Source organism: Sparus aurata, chromosome 10, assembly GCF_900880675.1.
Source record: "Sparus aurata chromosome 10, fSpaAur1.1, whole genome shotgun sequence".
Classification (NCBI taxonomy): Eukaryota; Metazoa; Chordata; class Actinopteri; order Spariformes; family Sparidae; genus Sparus; species Sparus aurata.
In genome coordinates, this window is record NC_044196.1 from 24,571,390 (window position 1) to 24,595,273 (window position 23,884).

General features: G+C 44.8%; 1 protein-coding gene across 5 annotated transcripts in view; it reads right to left on the reverse strand.

Moving 5' to 3' along the window:
- Window positions 1–2,490: 2,490 nt before the first annotated feature.
- Window positions 2,491–23,884, reverse strand: part of sh3tc1 (SH3 domain and tetratricopeptide repeats 1) — a 42,793-nt gene continuing 21,399 nt past the window's right edge. For 3 of the 5 annotated variants that reach the window (XM_030431859.1, XM_030431858.1, XM_030431860.1), the window contains exons 12-19: window positions 14,027–14,167; window positions 13,725–13,943; window positions 13,441–13,621; window positions 12,937–13,087; window positions 7,793–7,915; window positions 7,265–7,415; window positions 3,862–4,058; window positions 2,491–2,919 (exon numbers count right to left, since the gene is read on the reverse strand). In XM_030431859.1, coding sequence (XP_030287719.1) covers window positions 2,689–2,919; window positions 3,862–4,058; window positions 7,265–7,415; window positions 7,793–7,915; window positions 12,937–13,087; window positions 13,441–13,621; window positions 13,725–13,943; window positions 14,027–14,167 — 1,394 coding nt within the window. In that variant the 3' untranslated portion in view covers window positions 2,491–2,688. Of the gene's footprint in view, window positions 2,920–3,861; window positions 4,059–7,264; window positions 7,416–7,792; window positions 7,916–12,053; window positions 13,088–13,440; window positions 13,622–13,724; window positions 13,944–14,026; window positions 14,168–23,884 lie in introns of those variants that run through there. The other 2 variants (XR_003985749.1, XM_030431861.1) reach the window with 2 other exon arrangements.

Sequence of the window (23,884 nt, forward strand, 5' to 3'; positions counted from 1 at the left end):
GGCTGAACGTCTTCATGCAGCTGGATCCACACATGTGAGAATGAGTGGTGTCTAAAGTTATGACTTCTGTCTTGGTTCTGACTTCTGTCTAAGTTCTAACTTCTATCTTATGAACTTAAGAGAATTAAGATTAGGGTCTTGTTAGTATTAAAAATTACTCCCGTAATATTTAATATATAAAAACCTGACTCTTTAACTTTACCATCTACCGAAGGTCACACGACTTTATTACTTTCCTTATTACAGTCTTTACCTTTTCTGTTATCTGTTGTTCGTCTAAAATTGTCATGTCATTTATTTTACCCAAAATTATTTAGTCAATAAACATATACAATCATTTGTCTTTGTCTGGAACTTAATTTTAATGTGGAGAACCGATGGATACGTGCAAAGAAGTCACTACTTTAGAATATTGAGACTGAATCAATTGATTTTGAATGGACTCTAACTGTCCAAGCCAACCGGTACAGTTAGGTGTTTGGAATAATTTCCTCCGGATTATTCCAAGAACTAAACACGGAGGTGGTGCCTCATTTACGGGTGTAAAATTAATTACCAGTGATTAATTATCATATATATATCAAAGTAATGTGTGAGCAGCGTATCCTACATCCCCATTTACTTTCCATTCACAATAATTAGACTGCGACCAGAGCGCCACCTCTTGGCCGATTTGCACCAAATTTTACACAGACCATCATTATGCCATACCACAAAATTATTAACATTTATGTGATAATCAGACAGTATTTTGAAAGATACGCAAGATTGTCTATTTTCAACGCAATGTACAAGAAATTGTTGTTTTATATTTTATGGACTATCAAAATTCTTTCGATGACTTTTTGTCAGGAGGGTCCACACATGCTACATGCAAAGTTTAGTGCAAATCGGTCAAATCGCCTAGGAGGAGTTTGAAAAAGTACATTTTTCATTTGTGGCGATTTTGAGAATTGAAAGGTACTGCAAAAATGGGCGTGGCTTACACCAAACAATTCAGCTGGATTCAGGGAACACATAGGTATGAGGTTTAATAATGTGCAAAATATATAGTGGGAGTTATGAGCAAAAAATGCTTTTTCACTGAAAATAGCTTCACCTGCTGGTCATTTTTGGTGTGTGAGTTACAGGGGGCATTCTATACCACCCCTATGAATTTCATTTCCATAAGTGTAATGGTGTGGGCACAGGGCCAAATATAAAATTAAATTGGCAACAGAATGCCAACTTTTTGTCAGGAGGGTCCACAGATGCTGTGTGCCAAGTTTCTTGTAAATCATTGAAATCGCCTAGGAGGATTTCGAAAAAGTAGGTTTTGGACATTTTGCGAACTAGCGAAAAAAAAACGGTAGATGGAAATGGGCGTGACCTATACCTAGAGATTTATCACAGTTCACTGAACACGTGGATATAAGGTTTTTGAATGTGCGACAAAGTATATGGGAGTTATTAGCCAAAACGCACTTTCCTTAATAACAGCGCCATCTAGTGGCGGAAATAATGCAATCATTTTGGTAGAACGAAAAAAAAAAAAAAAAAAAAAAAAAAATAGAACTGCAAGCAGTTATGAATGGGGGCCAAGCCCCCCGCGCGATTCGGACCCCGCGCACTGCAGAGCCCACGGAAGTTGGCCCAAAGGATGATGGGCTCGGGGCAAAAGTGAAGACACAGGCCAACGTCTGAGCCGTGGTATTCGCTGTAATGGGAAGTGCACTGGAAGTACAAAAGGCTGAATGTGTGCCGATTTGGATTTGTAGTACTAAGCCACGCCCACATTGACCAGTAATGACCACCTTCAAGATATGGCGTCAGGATTGGCCCTACATCATACCGACCAAATTTCGTAAAAATCGGTGTAGCCGTTCAAGAGATACAAACTTCCCATATTTTTAGCGCCCCCTAGTTGCCAAGCTTCGCTCAATTCAGCTCATCCCTTCCCAGTCTCATGGCAAGCAAGGATCTCAAATTTGGTGTCAATAGCATTTAGTTTGAGCGAGATATCAAACAGTTTACATTTTTATAGCTAGCTACAGAAATATGTTTGTTAATAATTTGCTTATTTTTTGACCGAGCAAAATAGGGTCCTTGCAGGTTCCCTGCTCGGGCCCGAATAATGGGCCTTCCACTTTTGCAACACTGAACAGTGTCATAACCTTCAACCTAGCCTCTGTCGCTATCTTTTTATCACTGTCTAAATGTTATCAACAGAAGGGGAGATAACAGCCTGATGCACTGATCTGCTCGTCAGGTTGCAAATACTATGTCCAACAGACCTCAATTAACTGTCAAACTCATTACAGACTGTTTCCATCATCTGTTTGACATTGCCTCTACTCGACCTGATTCTGTGAGGGAGGGAGGTTCAATACCCAATCACTTAGAACCAATCATCAATAATGTGTTTTTTTTTCTAAGCGACAACATGCAATTCATTGTCTATACATACAGCTTTACAATGCAATAGATAATTTGAACCAACACCCTGGGAACCCTGCCCTTCATTATCTCTTCTAAGTAATATCTAAAAAATAGTTTTTCCTTTGGAATCAGTTGAATTTTAGCTTGAATCATAATCCGAGGTTTCTAATAAATCCTTATTGTTCTGAACCACAAAAAGAACAATCGTGGCAATTAAAAATTCTGTTTCCTCACAAAGTTTCTTTCCCATTGCTTCCTGGTTTTGGAATGTTAGGTGCTGCTATTATGCTGATCTGGTGAGATGTTTATCCTCCTCACGCTCAGCTCTGCCGCAAATCCTCTTGCCTTCTGGTAAAAGAAGAGAGAGAGCTCCCGGTCTATTAGGAAGTTGTGGTAGATGGTGGCGAGGCGGGTGCACAGCTGCAGTTGGGACCTCTTATTGCCCAGATCCATGGATGCAGCAAGAGCCAGGTGGTAGTAGCCTGCAGCGTCAAATGGGTCCTGTAAAGATAACATGAAAATGTACAGTCCTTTTAAAACTGAGGTTGGGTATTATGTTTGTTTCAAGCACATGTGCATAAGCACATGAGTAAGGGTATACACATTCCTGAGGTGAAAACATTGGTTTTATGCTGATCAATAGTTCGTAGTTTGTATTGAAAATGTGAGGGCACAGGTGCAGATTTCTCGGTCACATGATTTGGACAGAAGTCAGACTTGAGTAAGAAATCACATTTACTTTGCAGACGAATTACCTGTTTTGACTGGGGACATGACTAGACTCAACAAATATAGTACTTATAACTTGCAAAAAAACGATGTCCCACCTTCAGCTGCCAGACCTTACCAGACCTCTGACTTTGTGATTCACAACCCAGGCTCGTTGTTCTCAACGCAAACAGGATGAGTTAGTAGACTAGCAGCACTGCATTCCAAGGAAAAAAAAATGTGTTTTGTTGGCCTGAGGAAACATTTTTTTTCTTCTCATACAGACTACTGTAATGAGTAAAACCAAGATTACTACAGTGCCACTAACCTTCAGAACAAAACTAGAAATTTTACGTCCAATTATTGTATTCTCTTTCACTATGTAAATTATGCCGTATGAATGTTGAAGCAGCCATGAGTTCAGCACTTCCTGATAGTTCCTGGGCCATTAGAAAGTACAAACACAGACTGTTTGGGACCAGGAGGTGTGACTCAGGAACTAGATTTAGATGATGATTCCTCCAATAGAGCTCCATACCAAGTGGAAATAATAAATGATGATGTGTACTGACAAGGATCCAAAATTCAAGACGGTCAAGAGAAACTAAAGATATTTGGGACTTTATTTCACTACATATGATTGACTTAAGTTGGGTGTGATATTGTGCTCGTAATAAACAAACATAATTTAATTTAAAAAAAAAACATTGTCAGGTTGAGAGTTAAATTCCTTACCTTCAGATCATAGAACATTATGTCCCCCAGTGTCTGGTACACCCTAACATAGTACAGTGTTTCCTCATCAAACAGCAGAGGTGTTGGACAGACGGTCAGGGTCTTCAGGTAATAGTGTTCAGCCAGTTCATACTGGTCCAGACAGTGGTACAGAGAAGCCAGACGGTGGTAAACCACACGTTCATTAAGATGCTCACCTGGATTTGTAAAATCAAATGAAATAGAAACTGGGAGTTTAGCATTTGCAGCCCTAATTCGTGGTTATTACCCAGAAACTACCACATGTTCAAGGTGGTAAGTCACAATGTTAAACATCATTTGTACAGTATTGCCTTGTAACAAAGGGAAATGTTTGGAACAAAAGGGAGGTGGACGTCATTATTATCAGGTTATAACACTATTAATGATGTCAGTATTGTGCTAATAATTTATTGTGTGCTGGTTACCATATTTTTACTTGAAATTTGACTATCCTATCACATAATTTTGAAGCTGTCTTTAAACGTGTTTCCCTATTATTTGCCTTAATTTTTGCCCATTATATTACCCTGTAAGATAAATACATATTGTCTAGTTATAATTGTTAATAAAAAGCTTTACAAAGTTTTCTGTAGATAATCACATGATATTGCTCAATGAAGCTGTAAAGTGCTACTGATATTTATAATCTATACTATTGACCGCCATTCAATCTGTAGAATATTTTCTTCATCTCTATGTCCAAATCTTAGATGTTCACTGGTGTGATATGTGGTGCCTTCCACTAGAAGTTGATCACCATCTCCTTTGTTTTACTGGAGTTCATAATTCAGGTGGTTTCATTCATACCACTTAACAAAGTTGTTGATGACCCCCCTATAATCCTCTTGTTCCCCTTAGACACATATCCAACAATGGCTGTACCATCTGTGAATTTTGGAGGTGACAATTCTGGGACGGTAAGTAAACTGCGAGCGTTGTGCTCACCTAGGGACATATGTGCCTGAAAACAATACTCTCTATGGTCTTCTTCAGGTGAGAAGTTAAGGCAACAGTGTGGAAGTGGCCAGGCTCCCTGGGGTGCACAGAGTTTGGAACTGGGACCACACAGGAAGTCTTCCACAGGACAGGGACTCTCTCCAGATTCAGGCTCCAGACTCCAGACAGAATGATGGCAAAAGAAGAGTGTTTGCCTAGTCCTAATCCCCGCTGTCTTGCTCTCTCCCTCCACCTTTTCCATGATTAGATATTTTCTTCATTCCTCTGCAGACATCCCTTGTGTTGTTCTGTTCCAGCTGCTGCTCCTGTTTTCTATGCAGCTGTTTTTCCCCTTCCTTATTATTTGATTCCCAGTTGTAAGAACACTGAACACTGCCTTTCAGAAAGGCACAGTATTCTCCACACAGAAATGTATGTCATCTGTGATGCAGTCTGTCTGGCTGTTGATGTCCTCGCCATATGGTGCTTCCCACTGGATACATGTCCGCTGCATTACGGCCAATTTCCACTGGATACGTGTCCGCTGCGTTATGTCTCTGCCACGCCAGCGGAGCTGATAGGTTTCCCTTTAGTCTATCTCCAGAGCAGATACGCAGGACTTCTATTTCTGGCGGATGCCGGACCACGACGCAGCAATTCAGCTGAATTAAGCACCGAGCAGACAGGAAGTCAAGCACGGAAACAACAATATAACATCCGGTTACTTTTCAAAATAAAACACTCTGTTTGACACCAGCACACAAATCTCAAAAAAGTGACAAATACAAGTTCCTCTGCTAAACACTTCGTGTTGTTGTTTTTATATCACCAAACTATAACCGCGGCCACGAGTGATCATGTGATCATTGCGAGAACTCCTCAGCCTCGCGACTCGAGCTGTCTATCATACTGCGCCATGGCGGACTCAAAACGCAACCGGTGTGGATTGCCAGACGGAGCCATAACGCAGCGGACACGTATCCAGTGGAAATTAAGTGCCAGTCTGTGGTGTCAAAGCAGTCCCTCAGTCTTTCACTATCCTCCTCAGACCAAACCTTCCCTGACATTTTCTGTGGCAGATTTGTGTTCACCACAGGTATGTAGTCAGGTAGCAGAGGAGAGGGGGGGAGGATGTGTAAAGTTTGAATACAGTAAATCCAAGGTTTTATTGTCTCTAGCGTGACAATTCACATACTGGGTGAAAGGAGGGGGGTAGTGGACAGGGGACCATCGTTTAATTCCCTAGAGATGAGGAGGAGGGACTGGGGGTTCTGAGTCTTTAGTTGAGAAACAGCAGTGGGGAGGAGCCCACAGGCTGCAGCAGCATCTGCTGACGGAGGGATGTAAACAGTTGTAATGATTACATGTTAAAACTCCCTCGGAAGATAGTATGGCCGAATGCTGACAGCTAATAGCTTAATTGTCTGGTGCAGCACTGCTCTTTAACACTGATGTGTGAAGGATTGAACCATATTTTGTTAACAAGCACAGCTGTGCCCCCTCCTTGCCTCTTACTGCACCGGCACACTGCTCTCCTGTCCGCCCTAATGTCTGGAAGCCTTCCAGGGTTACCAGTCTGGAGAAAGTCCATTCAGCCATGTCTCCATGACGCACATGAGGCTACACTTGCAATACTCCTTCTGCAACCGGGAAAGTGCTGTTAGCTCTTCCATTTTATTAGCGAGAAATCTGTCGCCTTACTCTTCACTCCAGCTCTGCAGCCTCTTTTTCCTCCTCCATATTGCTGCAGAGATCTGGAGATCTCTGTGTAGAGAAGTTGCATCTGGCTCAAAGCCAACAGCTGATTGCAAGTGTAAACCATGTACCTGTGGCTGAATGGCTCTCAACCTGAAGTTTTTAAAAGTCCAATAAATAAAGCTGTATGCAGACTGCTAATTAAATGAACTGACCATCCATGGGTCCCCACTTACAGGTTGAGTCAGGACAGCAGAAACAAAAAATAAAGAAATAATCTAAACACACTATAACCCAGAGGAAAAAAAAAGTAAAAGACGCCGCTGTAACTGGCTGCCGACCTTGCAGCACCATCTTGGCATCCACATGAATGGCAGGGCCCAATAATTTCTGGAAGAACATTGCCATTGCCCAAAGCATCAAACTGTCTAACCTACTGACCCTAAAACAGATTTAAACCATATTATACAACGTATCAAGTTCCTTTCAAGCGCTATGGTTACCAAGCAGTTCGATGTGGCAAAACAATGTGGCTCAGTTGACACATAAAATTATTCATTCATTAATACTTCAAAGTAGGTCTTTCAATCCAATACTGATCAGCGTACAGAATTTCATGAATTATATCCCAATTAGATGTCAGTAACTGAGCCCTTTCTTGCTTTGAACAGGACAAATATAATCATTCAAGGGCAAATACAACCAAGAATTACAATTCAAAGCTGAATTTTGTGTTGCAGGTTTTCCATACCTAGAGTGATGCTGATGTCCAGTGCAGTCAGAGCAAACTCCACAGCTTCCTCATACAACTTGAGGTTGAGCATAAGTTCAGTCAGCTTATTACACAACCTCAGCCTGGTATGCACACAGCTGCTCTTCTCTGCTATAGGCAGAGCACGGTCCTACATGGTAGAATACACAGAGATATGCAGGAAATTATGAAGAGCGTAAAGGATAACTCCAGTTTATTACACTGTGGAACTTGTTTTCTTGGTTTTGGTCATCACTTTAAACAATAGTATGTATTGTTATAGCATGACAATAAAAGCAAAAGACTTTTTGAAGACTACAAATTCAGGAAGGAGGAAAAGATAATAGATATAATAATGATAGATAATGTTTTTTCTAAAACGCACGGGAGGACCTGAATCAGAACTAAATGAGATAAATATAAGTGATGCCCCATAATGAGGCCATGCTATGATGAAAGTAGTAAGTGTAAGATGTTAATCAGAGATATCTTAAGATATTTTTATGGACTGGTTCATTCATATTGTACCCTGTAGAATGTGATAGCCTTGTCCCGGTCCTGGCAGTTGTTGAAGAAAATGTCCCCTGCCGCTTCCAGAAGTTTAAGGAGGAACTTGGTGTCTCCTGTGCTCATGGCAACATCCTGAGCTACCTGACAATGACATAAAATAAATAAATACATAGATAAATGTTATAATTTTTATAACACTCTTTATTTTGGTTTTAGTTTTTCTGGCAGCACAAAAGAAAATTACAAATGCAATTTGTAATTGCATTGTTCATCTTTGAATAGAATATATTACTGCTCATACAGCAATTTCAATACAATGGTCATCAATTGCAATTGCATTGTTCATCTTTGAATAGAATATATAACTGCTCATACAGCAATTTCAATACAATGGTCATCAGTAAAAGGACAGAATCATAACGTACTTACCACTCTGCTGCTTTAGCTTCTCTCTTTAACACAGTTGCTGTTTTCAACTCTCATTAAAGCTGCAGTTTGGAGTTTGGACTTAACCAGAAAATTTTAATGAGCACAGCTCCCAGGTCCCTCCTTCTTTCTCTCGCTGCCTACAAGCCTGCTGTGCACGAGCAGGCTTGTAACGATGGTAACAGAGGACACCAGATAACCAAGATGGCACATTCAAAAAAACAACAACAAAATAAGCCCTGATTTTTCTATTTCTTATCAGTACAACTAAATTACGATGAGGAGGGCAACGTGCCAATCACATCCAAGATATCCAGATTAACAAACAGTAGCTGTGTCCCAATTCACGGGCTGCATCCTTCGAAGGACATGGCCTGTGCGACCTTCAAAGGCGACTCCTTCGGAGAGACCTTCAAAGGCTGAATGTTCAACCGTTGTTAAACAGGATGGTCTAGCCTTCAGAGAATTTCCTGGTTGCGTTACCAGGTGTTCCCACTCTTACTCTTACATGACAATTTCTTACGCCAAGGCCCACAAAAGTAGGAATGAAAGAGTAAAAATATTTGACCTAGCGCAATTTTTGATTTTCTTTTTAATCCTGCTGATTCTGGAAGAAGAGGATATGCAGTTCTGTCTGTGCCGCTGGCGGCTGGTATATTTCTGGTTAAGAGAGGACCGTGGATAGGTAAACCTGTTATTTGAACCCAGGGGCGTAGGAATGACTTTAACATTGGGGGGAACACATATCGGAAACCTGACAGATCCGTTAATGGTTTGAACCGAATTATGTCATAAATTACCTAGACTGAAGAATACTGATCAAAATTTTAATTCAAATTTTCTTTTCTTAGTTGTATCTTATGCCTCAATGAACAGACACAGATACAGGCAAAGGTTAAGGTGAAAGGCAAAAACAGCATCAAGAATTTTAACATATAAACCAACTTGTTTTTTAATCTGAAGTGTGATATCCTTCCACATTTCTACTAACTAACTGCCGTGTGAAGGTAAAGGTAAATGAAAAAGACATTAGAATAGATGTAATGAACTGATAAATATCAATTCCTATGTAGTTTTCTGTTACAAATAAAAGTTGGATAGCACTTTACAGTCCTGCATTCAATAATTTGCGTGCCATGTAATTTTTTTCAGTGTCAAACATGTGCCATGGTACACAAAAGGTTGAAAAACACTGGCCTAGGCAAAAGAGCCAAAAAATGTTTTCCTTCTAAGCCACAAATTGCTTGCAAATTCACTTATTGTCCAGTAAGTCAAGTTTATCCTAATGGACATGACAGACAGCAGTTGATGTCCGTTTTGGGGCATTGTGGACTGGAGCCAAGTTTTGAGCCTGCGGAGGACACTAAAACTTCTTTCTGCCTAAGAGGATGAAACAGGGACTACCAAAAGCAACCTGACCAGGTTTTCCACTTGCCCAAATAGTTTACGTACATCTAATGGCAATCCACGAATGATCATTGCAGCCTCTGCACTGTTGCTAAATGAGTAGTTCAGGCAAAACATAGAAAGCTGCACTGAAAGTGACCCTCTGTTCAACTTCAACAATAAGGTATCTTCTTATCATGTTCAAACCTTCCTCTCATGACCAACAAACTAAAATCCCTTCATAATAGCACCTACCTGCAACTCTGCAGTGCTGGCTCTCCCTGCATCACCCTCACCAGTGTTAGTTTCCAGCTGAACTTCATCTGATCTCTAATATGAAAGCAGTGGACATGAATAAGGTATAGAAAAATACTGATGGGAATGTCAAGAACAAGCGAAAAACACACAGACAGACAAACTCCTTTCTAGGTGTGAGACTTGTGTATGTGTAATATAATTATTCTCCTGGACAAAATTATTACCAACTCACATTTCCTTTCTTTCTTTCTTTTCTTCCCCATGAGAAAGAAATCACTTAAACTGAGCTGCTTCTGTCTTTTAATCTTAATACTTCCAACCTGTCACCAGCTGTAGACTCCCACTTCCAAAACAGTCTGAGCTGTGAGGGGCCGGGCTGGTGACAAGACGCTGTGCTGCGCTTTGAAAATAAAAGCAAGTGAGTAAAAGATTTCAAAATAAAATACTTTTCTCTTCCGTGGTATATTTTTGGGTGGAACAAATGCACCTGTCTCCAGTATTTTCCTACGCCCTTGTTTGAACCCACAGCAATGTTAGCATTATTATCATTATCAAATATTAAATCTGTGCCACTTGATGTCACCACTGTCATTTTTTTTTCGGGACTGAGCAGCGGCGCCCAAAGAATCTTGGGATATGTGAGGCCACGAAGGATAGTAGCGGTGTATCCTCCAAGAAGAGGGAAAAAGAAGGCTGTATTTGTGGGGGCATTTGACGGAGCCTTCGAATTGGGACAGCCTTTGCGCAGCATTGTGATGTAATTGGCCTACAAATTGGTCGTTCAAAGGATGCAGCCCCTGAATTGGGACACAGCTAATATTCCTCACATTGCATTAGATGAAGTTACCTGGTAATCATTACCCGGTGCCACATTTTGGCCATGCTGCCCTTCTGAAGCATGAGTAACATTATTTCTCTAAACCAATTCAACCACTTCAGAGCGTACTGAACACAAACTAACATTATAACTGCCCGGTCACTTGAAAAACACTTTTTCTAACCAGTAGCCACAAAGACAAAGCTAAACACTGGAGTTAGCATACAAGCTAACAAGCTAGAATTACCAAAAAGCTACGCAGCTCGACTGCAACATCATATGGTGATATACACTATTTCTAGTATTACTGTAACCGCTGCCACCATAGCCTTGTGGTTAAAACATAGCATTAAACATATATCAATCGCATCGCTCTTGAGTCCTTACAAATTCCGCAGCTCCCTCCACCTCTGAAATGGTGCTCTTATATTGATCTTTGTTTTCTCTCTGGCTCGGTCCAATTATTTCTTTTTACACTGCTTTTCTTCATCAGTGTTCTTATTTCTCCTCTTTGACGTGGGCAATGGTGGGGCATTTTTCGGCTCTGTTGTTGTTGTCTGTTCTCCGCCATCATTTAGAGTTTGGGCTTGAGCTTGAACGTATCTGACCAATTAAGAGCAGGCACTGAGCCTACATGGGGGAGGGACACTGCCCAGTATGCGCTCCGTGAGAGAGAGGTGCTGCCAGCAGCATATGCAAGAGAATGATTAACACTTCTCAGACACTCCCCTTGGCTCTGATTGGTTGTGTGGATCGGGAGCGGTGGATTCTTGAAAACCAAATTAGGGCCACTGGGTGGACCCACAGAGAGTGGATTTTTACACAGCTGACCTGTATCTTATTCTACTGTCAGATCATAATGACAATTTTAGCAAATATAACAAAAACACTCACAGCATATTTAAAAAAAATGTTGTGCTCTTGGGTATCACCTTGGTGAAATACCAGAATAGGTAGGTCTATAGCCTGTGATCGACTACATGTAGCCATATAAGAATCATACACCTTTCCCAGATACACAAAAATGTTAATTGCTCCTGATGTGCAGTTGGTACCTTCGTGGCAGCCACTGCCATCAGTAAGGGCCCTGCGATGAGCCACTGGATTTGGCCCCAGCAACCCCCGCTCCACCTTGAAAAAGGTGGTATAAAGCGGTAACATCACCCGCGACCCGCATGGAGAAAGCGGAAGAAAACGAAACGAAACAAAAATGTTAATATATTCAACCATTTTCATGTTTCAGGTATATTAGTTCTTTGCTTTTCATTCTGTCTGACATGGTGAAAGCATCATCCAAACTGTCCTGCAAAGATTGATTCACTATTAATGAATCGTTGTTCATGGCTGTTAAGACATGTGTGTCAAAAATGTTAACAAGAACTGCTAATTTGATTTATTATCACATTGTATTCTATAATAGTTTATTGTTTAAAATTGTGCTGGCTCAGTATTCAAGAATGTTTACATAGAGTACAAGACAATATAGCAATTGTTCTTTCTGTTCTTAAATTGTCAAGTTTTTTTTTTCTAAAAGAGGTAACAAAAATACCTGATAAGACTACCGTCAGCAGTAAGGGTAAGAGTAGAAGTACCATTAAAACTGGTTACAAAAAAATGGCTACAAATGATGTTCCTCTTTTGTTTAGCCATCACTGCTGGATGTCCAATTAGTTGCCAGGGTTCGCACCCTGAGCTGTGTGTCCACAACGTGTGAGTTCTTCACACTTCAGGACAAGAGCATAGTAGTGGAGAAGCAAAGAGGCAAAGATTTACATGTGTTTAGGACAACATTCAAGTTACAGACTGTGTCAAGTCAGGCCAAGTCAAGTCAGTCAATCAAAACAAAAAAATCGAATAACTTAAGTTAAAAGCTACGTATGTTGGTAGAGCATGTGCCCCATCTACAGAGATTCTGTCCTCACCATAGTGGCCCAGAGTTCAAATCTAACCTGTTTCCCTTGTTCGCATGTCATCCTTCCTGTCACTCTTCACCTGTACTATCAATAAAGCCAAGAAAAGGCTGAAAAAAAGTCAGACTCTTGTCTCAAGCCAAGTCAGTTCAAGCCACAAGTCTTGAACTTCAAAGTCCAAGTCAGGTCTCAAGTCATTCAGTGCGGAAATACACAATTTTCTGTACTATTACAGGATTTATCAGGGCCACATATGGGGTTTGAGTTTCAATTAGAATTAAACATTGAACAGGGAGATTAAGAAATAATTCCAGACTTAACATGTATGTCAGTTGAGTTTTAAAAGTTTTGTAAATTTTGCAGACCTGAACATATAGGTCCACCAGTTCAGTCTGGTCAAGCAGGTGGTAGATCTTCCCGGCCTGCAGCCAGCCATATGCCTCCTTCTTTCTGAAGCCTAGGTCAATGAAAATACCCAAACTGCCCTTGGTGTAGTCAAGAGCTGCCCGGTATGCCCTGAAAATATTCAACAATGTTAGCCCTATGTCACAAAACTTTATAATTAATCTTTACTCATTATTTAAAACTTAAAATTAACAGCTGAGGTGATTTCATTTCCCAAATTTCATTGGAAATCATTTTATTTCTCTATGAATAACAGGTTTATAACTGTATTTTTCCCACTTCAGAAGAAGCTGTAAGCCCACACAAAATATGCTTATAATTTATGTATTGTGTATACCCAGCTCTAAATAATAAAATAAAAAAATTTTTTTTGATGTTCTTTATTGGAAAAGCCATTCCTGAAAGGACCAAATAAGAGCATAAGATAAAGTTATATTGTACCTTTTCTGCCCCCCCATACGCACCGTTCTGTGCCCAGATTGAGGTAGAGCTGGCTGATGGCTTTCAGCGCATCTCCCTCCTGTCCTCTGTCTCCTGCACATCTCAGCAGCTTGACCAGGTACTGGTTGTAAATAATACACAGGGCCTGGTCTGGACTATCACACCCATACAGATTACAAAGGTGCCTGGTTGCAGTAAGCTGGCCTGGAAATGAGTGATAGCCCAATTAAGTTAATGAAAAGCAAACCTAAAAAGAAAACTCCAGCAAAAACCAGAACATCTATTTGTGTGTGACTAACATACTTACAGTCAAACAGGTTGGCATTTATAGCCAGCAGCAGGGCCCATTCGTAGCATGCTTTTCCATAGTGCACCTGGTGCTGCTTCACATAGTGTTGACCCAGCTTCAGCAGCACTGTAATGAAGTCTGCCTCATGACCTTCATCCAGCTCAGAGAAGAGCTGCACAGCCTCAGTCAGGTGACTCTGTGCTAGTCTTTTAGCTCCAGCCTTCAGACACAATAGCCCTATATAATAATAAAGTACAGAGTCATCTCTGAACTGAAGTCCACTGGAAGAATTATCTGTTAAGAAGCATATTTTATATTACCTTGGTTAGCCTGAGCTACAGCCCAGTTTGCCATGTCCTCATATTCTCGGCATATGTCAACAGCAGCCTGGAAGCTCTCTGCTGCCTTCCGGAGGTCACCCATGCATCGAAGTGCCACACCTCGCATGTTGAGGACCACACCTTTGGGTTACATAGAACACATTTAGTTTCACAGTTGTGAATTATGTTTTTCAATCAATCATATGTTTTCATCATTAAAAAGTAGACATTGTCTTCATTTCAAGTAAAATGTGTGACTGCAGTCTGCATTAGTGAAACTCTGAATTGTAGCAATAAGAAAATATTAGCACTAATTTTTAAACTTTGGTTGGATGTTGAACCATGAAGTGGTTCTGTAAATTCAACTTATGTCCAAATTTTCCTAAAAAATGCATAGAGAGCAATGTTTGACATTGGTATTATTCTTAGTTTGCCTGCAAACCTTATGTATATTACAATGTAGTTATATAGTTGCTCATGCTGAAACACTCACTCGCAATGGAGCTTAGTTACATGTGATTTGGAGTTTCCAGTGTCCTTTATTTTTTTGCAAGTCTCTTTTATTGTACAACAGTTAATAAAAAAAACAAGGCATGACTCTAGTGTCATCATGTGTGAAATTGGTATGTCAAACAACATAATTTGGGATTCTGTTACATGTTAATAGCCTATTAGCAACAGTCCTTAGGTTATCTAGATGTAGTGGAAGTGCAAACAGGATTCCCCAAATTAGACTTGGACTAGTTTGTCACATTAGTTCATGTAGCTCAAGAAAATGAAATTCAAGGAGTTTAAATTCCATTCAAGGTAACTATCAAAGAAGGATGGAAAACTATGTAACAGTGAAGCGTGTGAACACACATTGGTGTCACACTTAAACGCTCCCTGCGCATTTATTGTAGTGGGCAGACCACTCTTTCATTTCTTCCTCATTTCAGTCATTCAGCAATGGAGGCATCTGTATTTTGGTGTGTTGTTCTTTAGCTAATGTTTCATGTGTTTTTAGCGTATTTAGTTTAATTTGTAAACTAATTCAATAATTTCTATGCATGCATGTTTTGCTACATTTATGAGGGACTTGAGCTTCTTATGCATATGTGAATCAGGTTAGTATAGCAAGCTAAAGTTCGTAGGTTACCTAAACTGTGCTAATACCCTAGGGTTGGATGATGTCGATGATCTCTACAGTGAAGGAAGCTAAGCTAAGAAAACTGTGTATAAAAACGGCATGACTGAGAAAAACAATGAGTGTCTTGGGTTCTCCTATATAAAATGAAAGTTACGTATGTAACTACGGTTCCATGAATCCTGGATGACCGCCAGAGGCGGTGCTTCAGCACTGAATGTCTCCATCTTGCACATGTGCAGGTCGAGTGTTTATACCAACAAAGTCACCTGTGACCTCTGATGATACCGACTAGCCTATGACATCAGAGGATCGGTTCCTGCAGAATCTGTGAGTGACAGAACACTCTTGCGGTCATCCAGGATTCATAGAACCATAGTTACATACGTAACTTTCGTTCTATTCCATCCTTACTGAACGCCAGAGGCAGTGCTTCAGCACTGGATGACCCATAACAACAAAGTCACGAGGAATGCCAATACATACCTCAGTGAGAGGAAGCAATAGAGGTGGGCAACAGGGCCACACCCAGTGGGTGGGGAGTGGCCACATTAACCACGATTCCGCATCACAGATGTCCCCCAGGGGCACGCTACGCGGAGCCGCTCATGATAATGATAATAATAATAATAATAATACATTTAATTTTTATAGTGCCTTTCAGGGTACCCAAGGACACTTAACAAAATGGAACAAACAAAACAAAGAATAAATGGATAAACAAAAAATACATAAAAGATAAAAATAGAAAAGTTGATTAATTTGGCTGGATATAGAGCTGATAGGCCTTATTAAAAAGATGGGTTTTTAAGTCTCTTTTGAAAGTCTCCAGAGAAGTCTGTTTGCGGATTTCAGCTGGGAGAGTGTTCCAGAGAGTGGGGGCTGTCACACAGAAGGCTCTGTCACCAAAGGTTTGTAGTTTGGTGTGAGGGATGGAGAACTGGTGTGTGCCTGATGAGCGCAGCATCCGGGACTGGGTGTAGGGGTGGAGGAGGTCAGACAGATATTGGGGGGCGAGGGAATGGAGAGATTTATAGGTCAGGAGGAGAATTTTGTAGGTGATGCATGATTTAACTGGGAGCCAGTGAAGGCGGATGAGAGTGGGGGTGATGTGTTGCCAGGGCTTGGTGCGGGTGAGCACCCTGGCAGCAGAGTTCTGCACATACTGGAGCCTATCCAGGCTTTTGGAAGTTTTAAATCATGTAGGCAGTTGACGAGTGACTGTGGGGTAGCTGGGTGGATGGTTTGGTGCAGAGATATAATTGAGTATCATCAGCATAAGAATGGAAGTTGAGACCATGTTTGCGAATTATCTGACCAAGGGGAAGCATGTAGATAGTGAAGAGGAGGGGTCCAAGCACAGAGCCTTGAGGCATGCCTTGGTTGACTGGAGCTGGGGTGGAACTGGAGTCTCCAATGGTGACAAACTGTTTCCTGTTTGTTAAATAGGACTGGAACCTGGAGAGTGCTGTACCGGAGAGACCAAGGTAGTCAGATAGGCGGGTGAGGAGGATGGTGTGGGAGATTGTGTCGAAGGCTGCAGAGAGGTCCAAGAGGATCAGAATACTGATGTGGCCAGAATCTGCAGCAATGAGGAGGTCGTTTGGTGATCTTGATGAGGGCAGTTTCTGTGCTATGGCGTGCCCTGAAGCCAGACTGAAGGGGTTCATAGAGCTCATGGTTGGACATGTGCTGCTGGAGTTGCGCGGCAACTGCTCTTTCCATGATTTTGCTAAGGAAAGGAAGGTTGGAGATTGGCCGGTAGTTATGTAAGTCATCTTGGTCCAGACCTGGCTTCTTGAGGATGGGGGTAACTGAAGCTGTTTTGAAGGTGGACGGTACAATGCCAGATTCTAGGGATGAGTTGATCATTTCCATTGTGAGGGGGCATAGGGCAGGCAGTGAAGACTTCACCAGAGTTGCTGGCATGGGGTCCAGAGAGCAGGTAGAGGCTTTTGCCTGGGAGACCAACTTAGCTACAGAAATAGAGTCCACAGGAGAGAAGGAGGAGAGAGAGCACTGGGGCAGGCGAACAGTGGGAGGATCAGCTATCTGTGTCAGAGGTGTATGTGGTAGGGTGGTGGCAGATGCCAGGAGTTGCTGGTGAATGGTAGCCACCTTTTCCTGAAAGAAGTCCAGGAACTTGAAACAGAGGTCTGGGGCACCAGAAAGCTGGGGGACATCGAGAGGGCGAAGGAGCCGGTTAATGGTGGAGAATAACATTCTGGGGTTATTTTGCTGGTCTCCAATGAGAGTGGTGTAGTAGTTTGTTTTAGCCTTGGAGAGAGCTTCTTTATAAGACCTAACGTGGTCTTTGTAGGCTTCATGGTGGATGGTGAGGCCAGATCTTTTATAGAGCCTCTCCAGGTGGCGACCAGTAGTCTTAAGGGTGCAGAGTTCAGTGGTGAACCAGGGGGCAGAATGGGTAAAAGACACAGTCCGGGTTTTAAGAGGGGCAAGGGAGTCAAGACCCCAGGAGACAAAAGCATTATAGTGGGCCACCACTCCATCCAGTGAGGAGTCGAGGGGATCAGAGGCCAGGTGGGTTTCCAGGATGTTGGTCAGGTCCAGAGTGTTCACTGTCTTGATGTTCCTGTATGTGATGTTTCGACTTATGCGCTGCTTGGGCACAGGGACGGGAACAGTGAAGAGGACAGCATAGTGGTCAGAAATGGCGAGGTCCAGGCATTGTAGATGGGAGGGAGCTGCGCCAGTGGAGCACACCAGATCCAGTGTGTGGCCTTTGACATGAGTGGGACATTTAACATGCTGAGTGATGTTGAAACAATCCAGGAGTGACAGGAATTCAGAGGCAAAGGGGCAGCTGGTGGAGTCCACATGGATGTTGGAATCACCAAGCAGGAGTGTAGATGTAGATATAGAGCAGATGGAGGTGAGTAGTTCAGACAGCTCAGACAGGAAGGTGGGGGAGGCTTTTGGAGGGCGGTAGATGAGGACAACCTGCAGCTGTGTATGCCCAGCCAGAGAGAAGGCTGCACATTCAAATGAGGTGACATTCAGCACTGGAAGTTGTTTAACCAGGATGTCGTCTCGATGTATGACTGCCAGCCCACCACCACGGCCCTCAGAGCGGGGCTTCTGGATGTTAACATAGCCTGGGGGAGAGGCATGATTCAGAGTAAAGAAGTCCTGTTGATGCTGCCATGTCTCAGTTAGGCAGAGAAAGTCAATTTTCCTGTCTGTGATGATGTCATCGATGAGTAGTCCTTTGTTGTTTAGTGAACGTGGATTTAGCAGCATGAAAGCGGCAGTGTTGTTCACAGATGCTGATGCAGTGGATGTGGAGGAAACAGCACCATTCACACAAGCCAAGGGTCTCAGATAGCTTAGTGTGCGCACCTGTGGTTGGTTTAGATGACGTTGAGCCGGTGCGATGGAGCGCCTGTCAGTCAGCATGGAGGGAATAGCAGCAACGCTCTCAGTGCTTCAGAGAAAAGCATTGTCCGTCATAAACTTGCGTCTGGAGGCCCTGTACATATAGCGGGGGCGACGAAGGAGACCAAGAGATTTAATCATAGTGATGGAGTTTGGGGAGAAGTTACAGCAAAGGTCCAGGAGCTCCGGCGCTGAGTATTTAAAAACCCTGTCAGCAGCGGCGGAGCAGCAACCAACCAACATCTTCGCAGGTCGGGGGAGACCACAGCAGCAGAGGAGAGTGATACAGGAGCCAGGTGGTGAACAATCCTGAGGTTGTAGTGGAGAGAGGACCAGTGGAGTAATGCTGGATAGCCCACAGAGAACTGAAAACGCCGGTTTGGAAGTTAGCGTTGCCAACGGTTAATTAGCTTGGCTAACAGCGGGGCTAACAGCTGACCAGCATAGAAAGGTGAGTCCACCAGAGCCAAACGTTCAGGTGTGCAGTCTTTAAAGTTTGTAGAGCAGCTCTAGAGCTTGTAAAGACAGTTTGGCTTTCATATTTCAGCAGAAAAAGTTGTTTTGTTGTGGAAGGAGAAGCGGTGATATTCACGCCAGCGTCCTCTCGCATCCGGTTGCCATGGTGTAATGATGATGATGTAAATAATGATGTAGAGACAGCCCTAGTAGAGTGGCACCTCACCCCGGATGGCAGGGGGCGCCCACTGTGTTTATACGCTTGGGTGATGACAATCCAATGTGACAGTCGCTGTTTGGGGAGAGCACAGCCATTCTTAGGACCGCCATGACAGAGGAACAGCTCTACTGACCGTCTCGTGCTTGTGGTCAAAGTTATATAGACTCTTAAAGTCCGCGCAGGGCACAGCAGTCCTAACCTTTCCTCCCCTGCGGGGGGGATAAGCTGTGCCAGGTGGATAGGTCGGTTAAGGTTCGACAATGACAGAACCTTAGGAAGAAAAGCTGTATTCGGCCACAAGGTGACCCCTGAGCCATCTGAGTTCCACCTCAGACATGAGCCACTCACAGAGAGAGCGTGTAGCTCCCCAACACACTTCGCTGAAGTGATGGCGAGGAGAAAAGCAGTCTTAGCAGACACCCACTTCAGCTCTGCCTGCGCCAGGGGCTCAAAGGGAGGCAGACACAAAGCGTCCAGCACCAGGGGCAGATCCCATCCTGGAACTCTCTGTGCCTGTGGGGGTTGTAACCTCAAGACTCCCTTTAGAAAAAGGGACACAAGTCTGTGGCACCCCACAGTGTTATAATCAACTTGAGCATGTCGAGAGGAAATGGCTGCCACGTACATCCTCAGAGTAGCAGGGGATCGTCCGCCATTCAGGAGTGACTGTAGGAACTTTTTGGAACTGTACAGTACACAGGGTCCTCACCCCTGTCCGAACACCAGACAGAAAACAGTTGCCACCTGTTCTCAGACTGCATCCGGGTAGAAGGTGCCATAGCATTAAGTATGGTATGTTGGACAGTGTCTGAACACTCTGTCAGCAGCGGGTCGGGCCCTGCAGTGGCCAAACCCAGAGCTGCAGGCGATGAGGGTCGGGATGCTTGATCTGGCCCCCTAACTGAGACAGGAGATCCACCCTGTCGGGGAGACGCCAAGGTGAGCCACGGCAGAGCCTGTGCAGCAGCAGAAACCATGTCCTCCGTGGCCAGAAGGGGGCTACCAATAGCAGTCTGTGGCCCTGCTGGAGGACCCTCTGCAGTATTTGAGGAATCAGAGGGGTCGGTGGAAAGGCATAGAGAAGACCCTCTGGCCAATCGTGGGGGAGAGCATCCTGGCCCAGAGAGCTGGCCTCCTCTGTCAAGGAGAACCAGAGGGGGCAATGGGTCGACTCCTCTGTGGCAAAGAGATCCACCTCTGCCCTGCCGAAGACATCCCAGATATTGAGCACAACCTCTGGATGAAGCCGCCACTCCCCCGGTGGAGGCTTGCAATGTGATAGGAAGTCTGCAGCCTGGTTCCGTTCCCCAGGCAAATACATTGCCCTTAAGTTGGCTTGGTGGGGGGCCGCCCACAACAGGAGGTCCCGGGACACCTGCAACAACCGTGCAGCCCTGGTTCCCCCTTGATGGTTTATGTGAGAGACGGTTGAGACATTGTCCGACCGTACTAGCACATGCCTCCCTCTCAGGAACGGAAGAAAAAGCTGCAGTGCCATGTGTACTGCCCGTAGCTACAGCATATTGATATGCTCTGAGTGGTCCCGTGCAGGCCACAGCCCTCAAGCTGTTTGGTTCTGCCACACAGCACCCCACCCTGAGAGGGATGCATCTATTGTAACGGTCTCCCGACGGGATGCAATGGAGCCCATGGGCATGCCCTGAAGGAGAAATGATCTCTCCCTCCATGGAGCCAGAGCAAGGAGGCAACACCGTGACACCTTGAGTTTCCTGTGCTGGTGCTACTTGGCATCCAAGTGGAAGCTGTTCAGGCACCTCTGAAGGGGATGTAGGGACAGCACCCCTAAGGGAACCACAGTGGCGGCAGCCGTCAGCTTGCCTAAGAGGCGCATATACAGGACATAGCGTGAGCAGCGGCCCTCCCGAAAAAGGGAAAGGAGGCAAAGGATGTCGTCCACGCGCCGAGGTGATGGACGGCCGTCATGGAAACGGCATCCAGAGTCACCCCCAGAAAGAGTGTACTCTGTGAGGGAACCAGGCAGCTCTTCGAGAAGTTCACTCTGAGACCGAGCTGGGCCACATGCGAGAGGAGAATCACTGTGTCCCGGGTCACCTCAGACCGGGATGGTGCACAGATCAGCCAGTTGTCCAGATACAGCAGGATCTTCATGCCCCACGACTGCAGGGGTGAGAGAGCTGCTGCCACACAGCTGGTGAACACCCATGGAGAAAGGGGGAGGCCAAACGGGAGCACCCTGAACTGGAAATGGCGGCCCTGAAAGGCAAACCGCAGAAATTGTCTGTGGTGTGGTGCTATGGGGACATGAAAGTAAGTGTCCTTCAGGTCTATTGAAGTAAACCACTCCCCTTTGGCAACGGTACGCAGAACCTCTGCAGTGCTGAGCATGTGGAACCTCAAGACCTTCAGGAACCTGTTGAGTCCCCTCAAGTCAAGGATAGGGCGGAGTCCGCCGTCTTTCTTTTTGACAAGAAAGTAAGTCGAATAGAACCCCCCGGGTGAGGGGGGTTCTACTGGCTCAATGGCACCCTTATCCAGGAGGGTGGACAACTCCTGCATGGGCATGGGCTTTTGCCGGGTCGCGTATGAGAGAGGTGCCTTGGGGCAGCTGAGGAACCCCCAGGCCTGCTGGGAGGAGACATCAAATCAAAAGCCTGCAGAGACGCGTCACCAAAGCTGTGGACAGAAGCGTCCAGCGTAGCCTTCTGCAGGGATGCTGAATGAGCAAGCATCAGATGTGACAGGTAATTACCAATCGTCCCATGCGTGCTGCGGCGTCATAGGCCTTAGAGAGCAGGTCATCTGTAACCCGACACTGGGGGCGTGGACACCTGGCATCTGGCCTCATCAGGCGAAACAATGAGAGCCGCTATAGCCAGCTCAACTGCTGGCATGTGGGCCAAGCCAAACTTGGCTGCATCCTGCATGGCTGCCAGGGTCTGGCCATCAGATGTTGCATGAGAGAGGGCTCTAGTATCCCTCTAGCATGCGTGCAACTCCCTCAGGTATTCATCTGACGGAGGCACAGTAAAGGTGGCAGGGGCTGGACCACGCCTGAAAAAAGCACTGGTAGGAGCCGGCTGAGCCTGTGGAACATCCAACCGCAGGCGGGCCAGGGCCATTTGAATGATGGCTCCCATAGAGCTATCCTCAGACCCAGCGCCACAACTGTGGGTTGAGGAGCGGGAGCTCGCCCCAGAGGCGTGGGAGGCAACATCCTGGGGAGCTACGTCCGCCCCATAGTCAGCAAACTCAGTGGCTGAAGCTGCCATGGAGAGCACATCCTCCTCTGGATCGAACATGGCCGCGGGAGGAGCAGGAGCACCCACATCCCCTGCACCAGTCCCAGACTGGATGGCTAGGAAGAGGGACTTCACTTGGTTTAGCTCCTTGGTCAGCTGGTCCACCCTGGAGTCCAGTTTAGACTCTTTGGCCCACTTCCTGGAGGGGGCGCCCGCAGTCTCAGCAGCTGGACGTTTAGGCAATCGCTGGAGGCAATCGCTGGGCTGGGGTCAACTGGTTTGGCTCCGGAACATGGCCCAGCAGGTGTTCAGCCTCAGCCAGTCTGGCAACCCGCACTGCCCGGGGCATGAGGCTACAGTTCATGCACGGATCCTCCGAAAGCCCCTCCCTCAGGTGTTTGAGGCCAAGGCACTGAGGACACATATCATGACCATCTTCAGACTGCAGAGAGGCCAGACAGGCTGAGCAGGAGTGGTCACCAAGCATGGTGACAGCCAGCTCTAATACAAACAAACTGAGAAAGACAACAGATTCTGGGAGAGGGAGCGAACGCACTGCCTTCACCAACAGGTGTTGCACAAACAAATACAGCCTTAGTGGAACACGTCTGCTAGCTACAAGGGTAACAGCACCAGCCTATGCTAGGAGCGGGAGCAAGAGCACTGCCTTCACCAGCAAAGGTCAGCAACAAAAGCAAACGGGCACAACCGCAGGTGCCACAAAATACAAACTAAAGTAAGCTGAGCGAAAACACCAGTAAAAACTACAAAAAGCAAAGCGAACACAGCTCACTTTAGATTCAGCTGTTACAGAGAGTAGTAATATACACCTGTGATGGGAGCAGGAGCGCAAATGCTGCCTTCTCCAAGACGGGAAAACTACAACGAAAAGTGGGTACAAGTTGTACAAATTACTCACAGATATAACAGCAGTACAAATGTCGGGAGAGGGAACGAGTACACTGGCTTCACCAACATATAAAACTACAACGAAAAGTGGGTACAACCAACGGTATACCGATTACACGGACAATAGGTCAAGCGGACAACACCCATAACTAATAACACAAATGTCGGGAGAGGGAGCAAGTACAACGCCTTCACCAACCTTATTTAACAAAAGAAAGAGATACCCAGAGGAAACGTAACACTACGCCTGGTATACTCAGCCAGTTGTAGAGATGAACCAATGGTGATCCGAAGGGTGTCCACGGCAAACCGCAACAAACCTCCCGTCTCAGCTCGTCGCAGCCCTTTGAGAGCGAGCAGCTCGCAGCTCCGACAGGTTGTCGCAGGGCTACCAGCGACGAAGCAGCAGTTAAGTACACATTTAGTTCAGCTAGAGCTCACTGACGTACGTCTACCTGCGAAGCGAGAAGATGAAAAGGAACCGATCCTCTGATGTCACCGCAAGATACAGGCTAGCCAGTATCATCAGG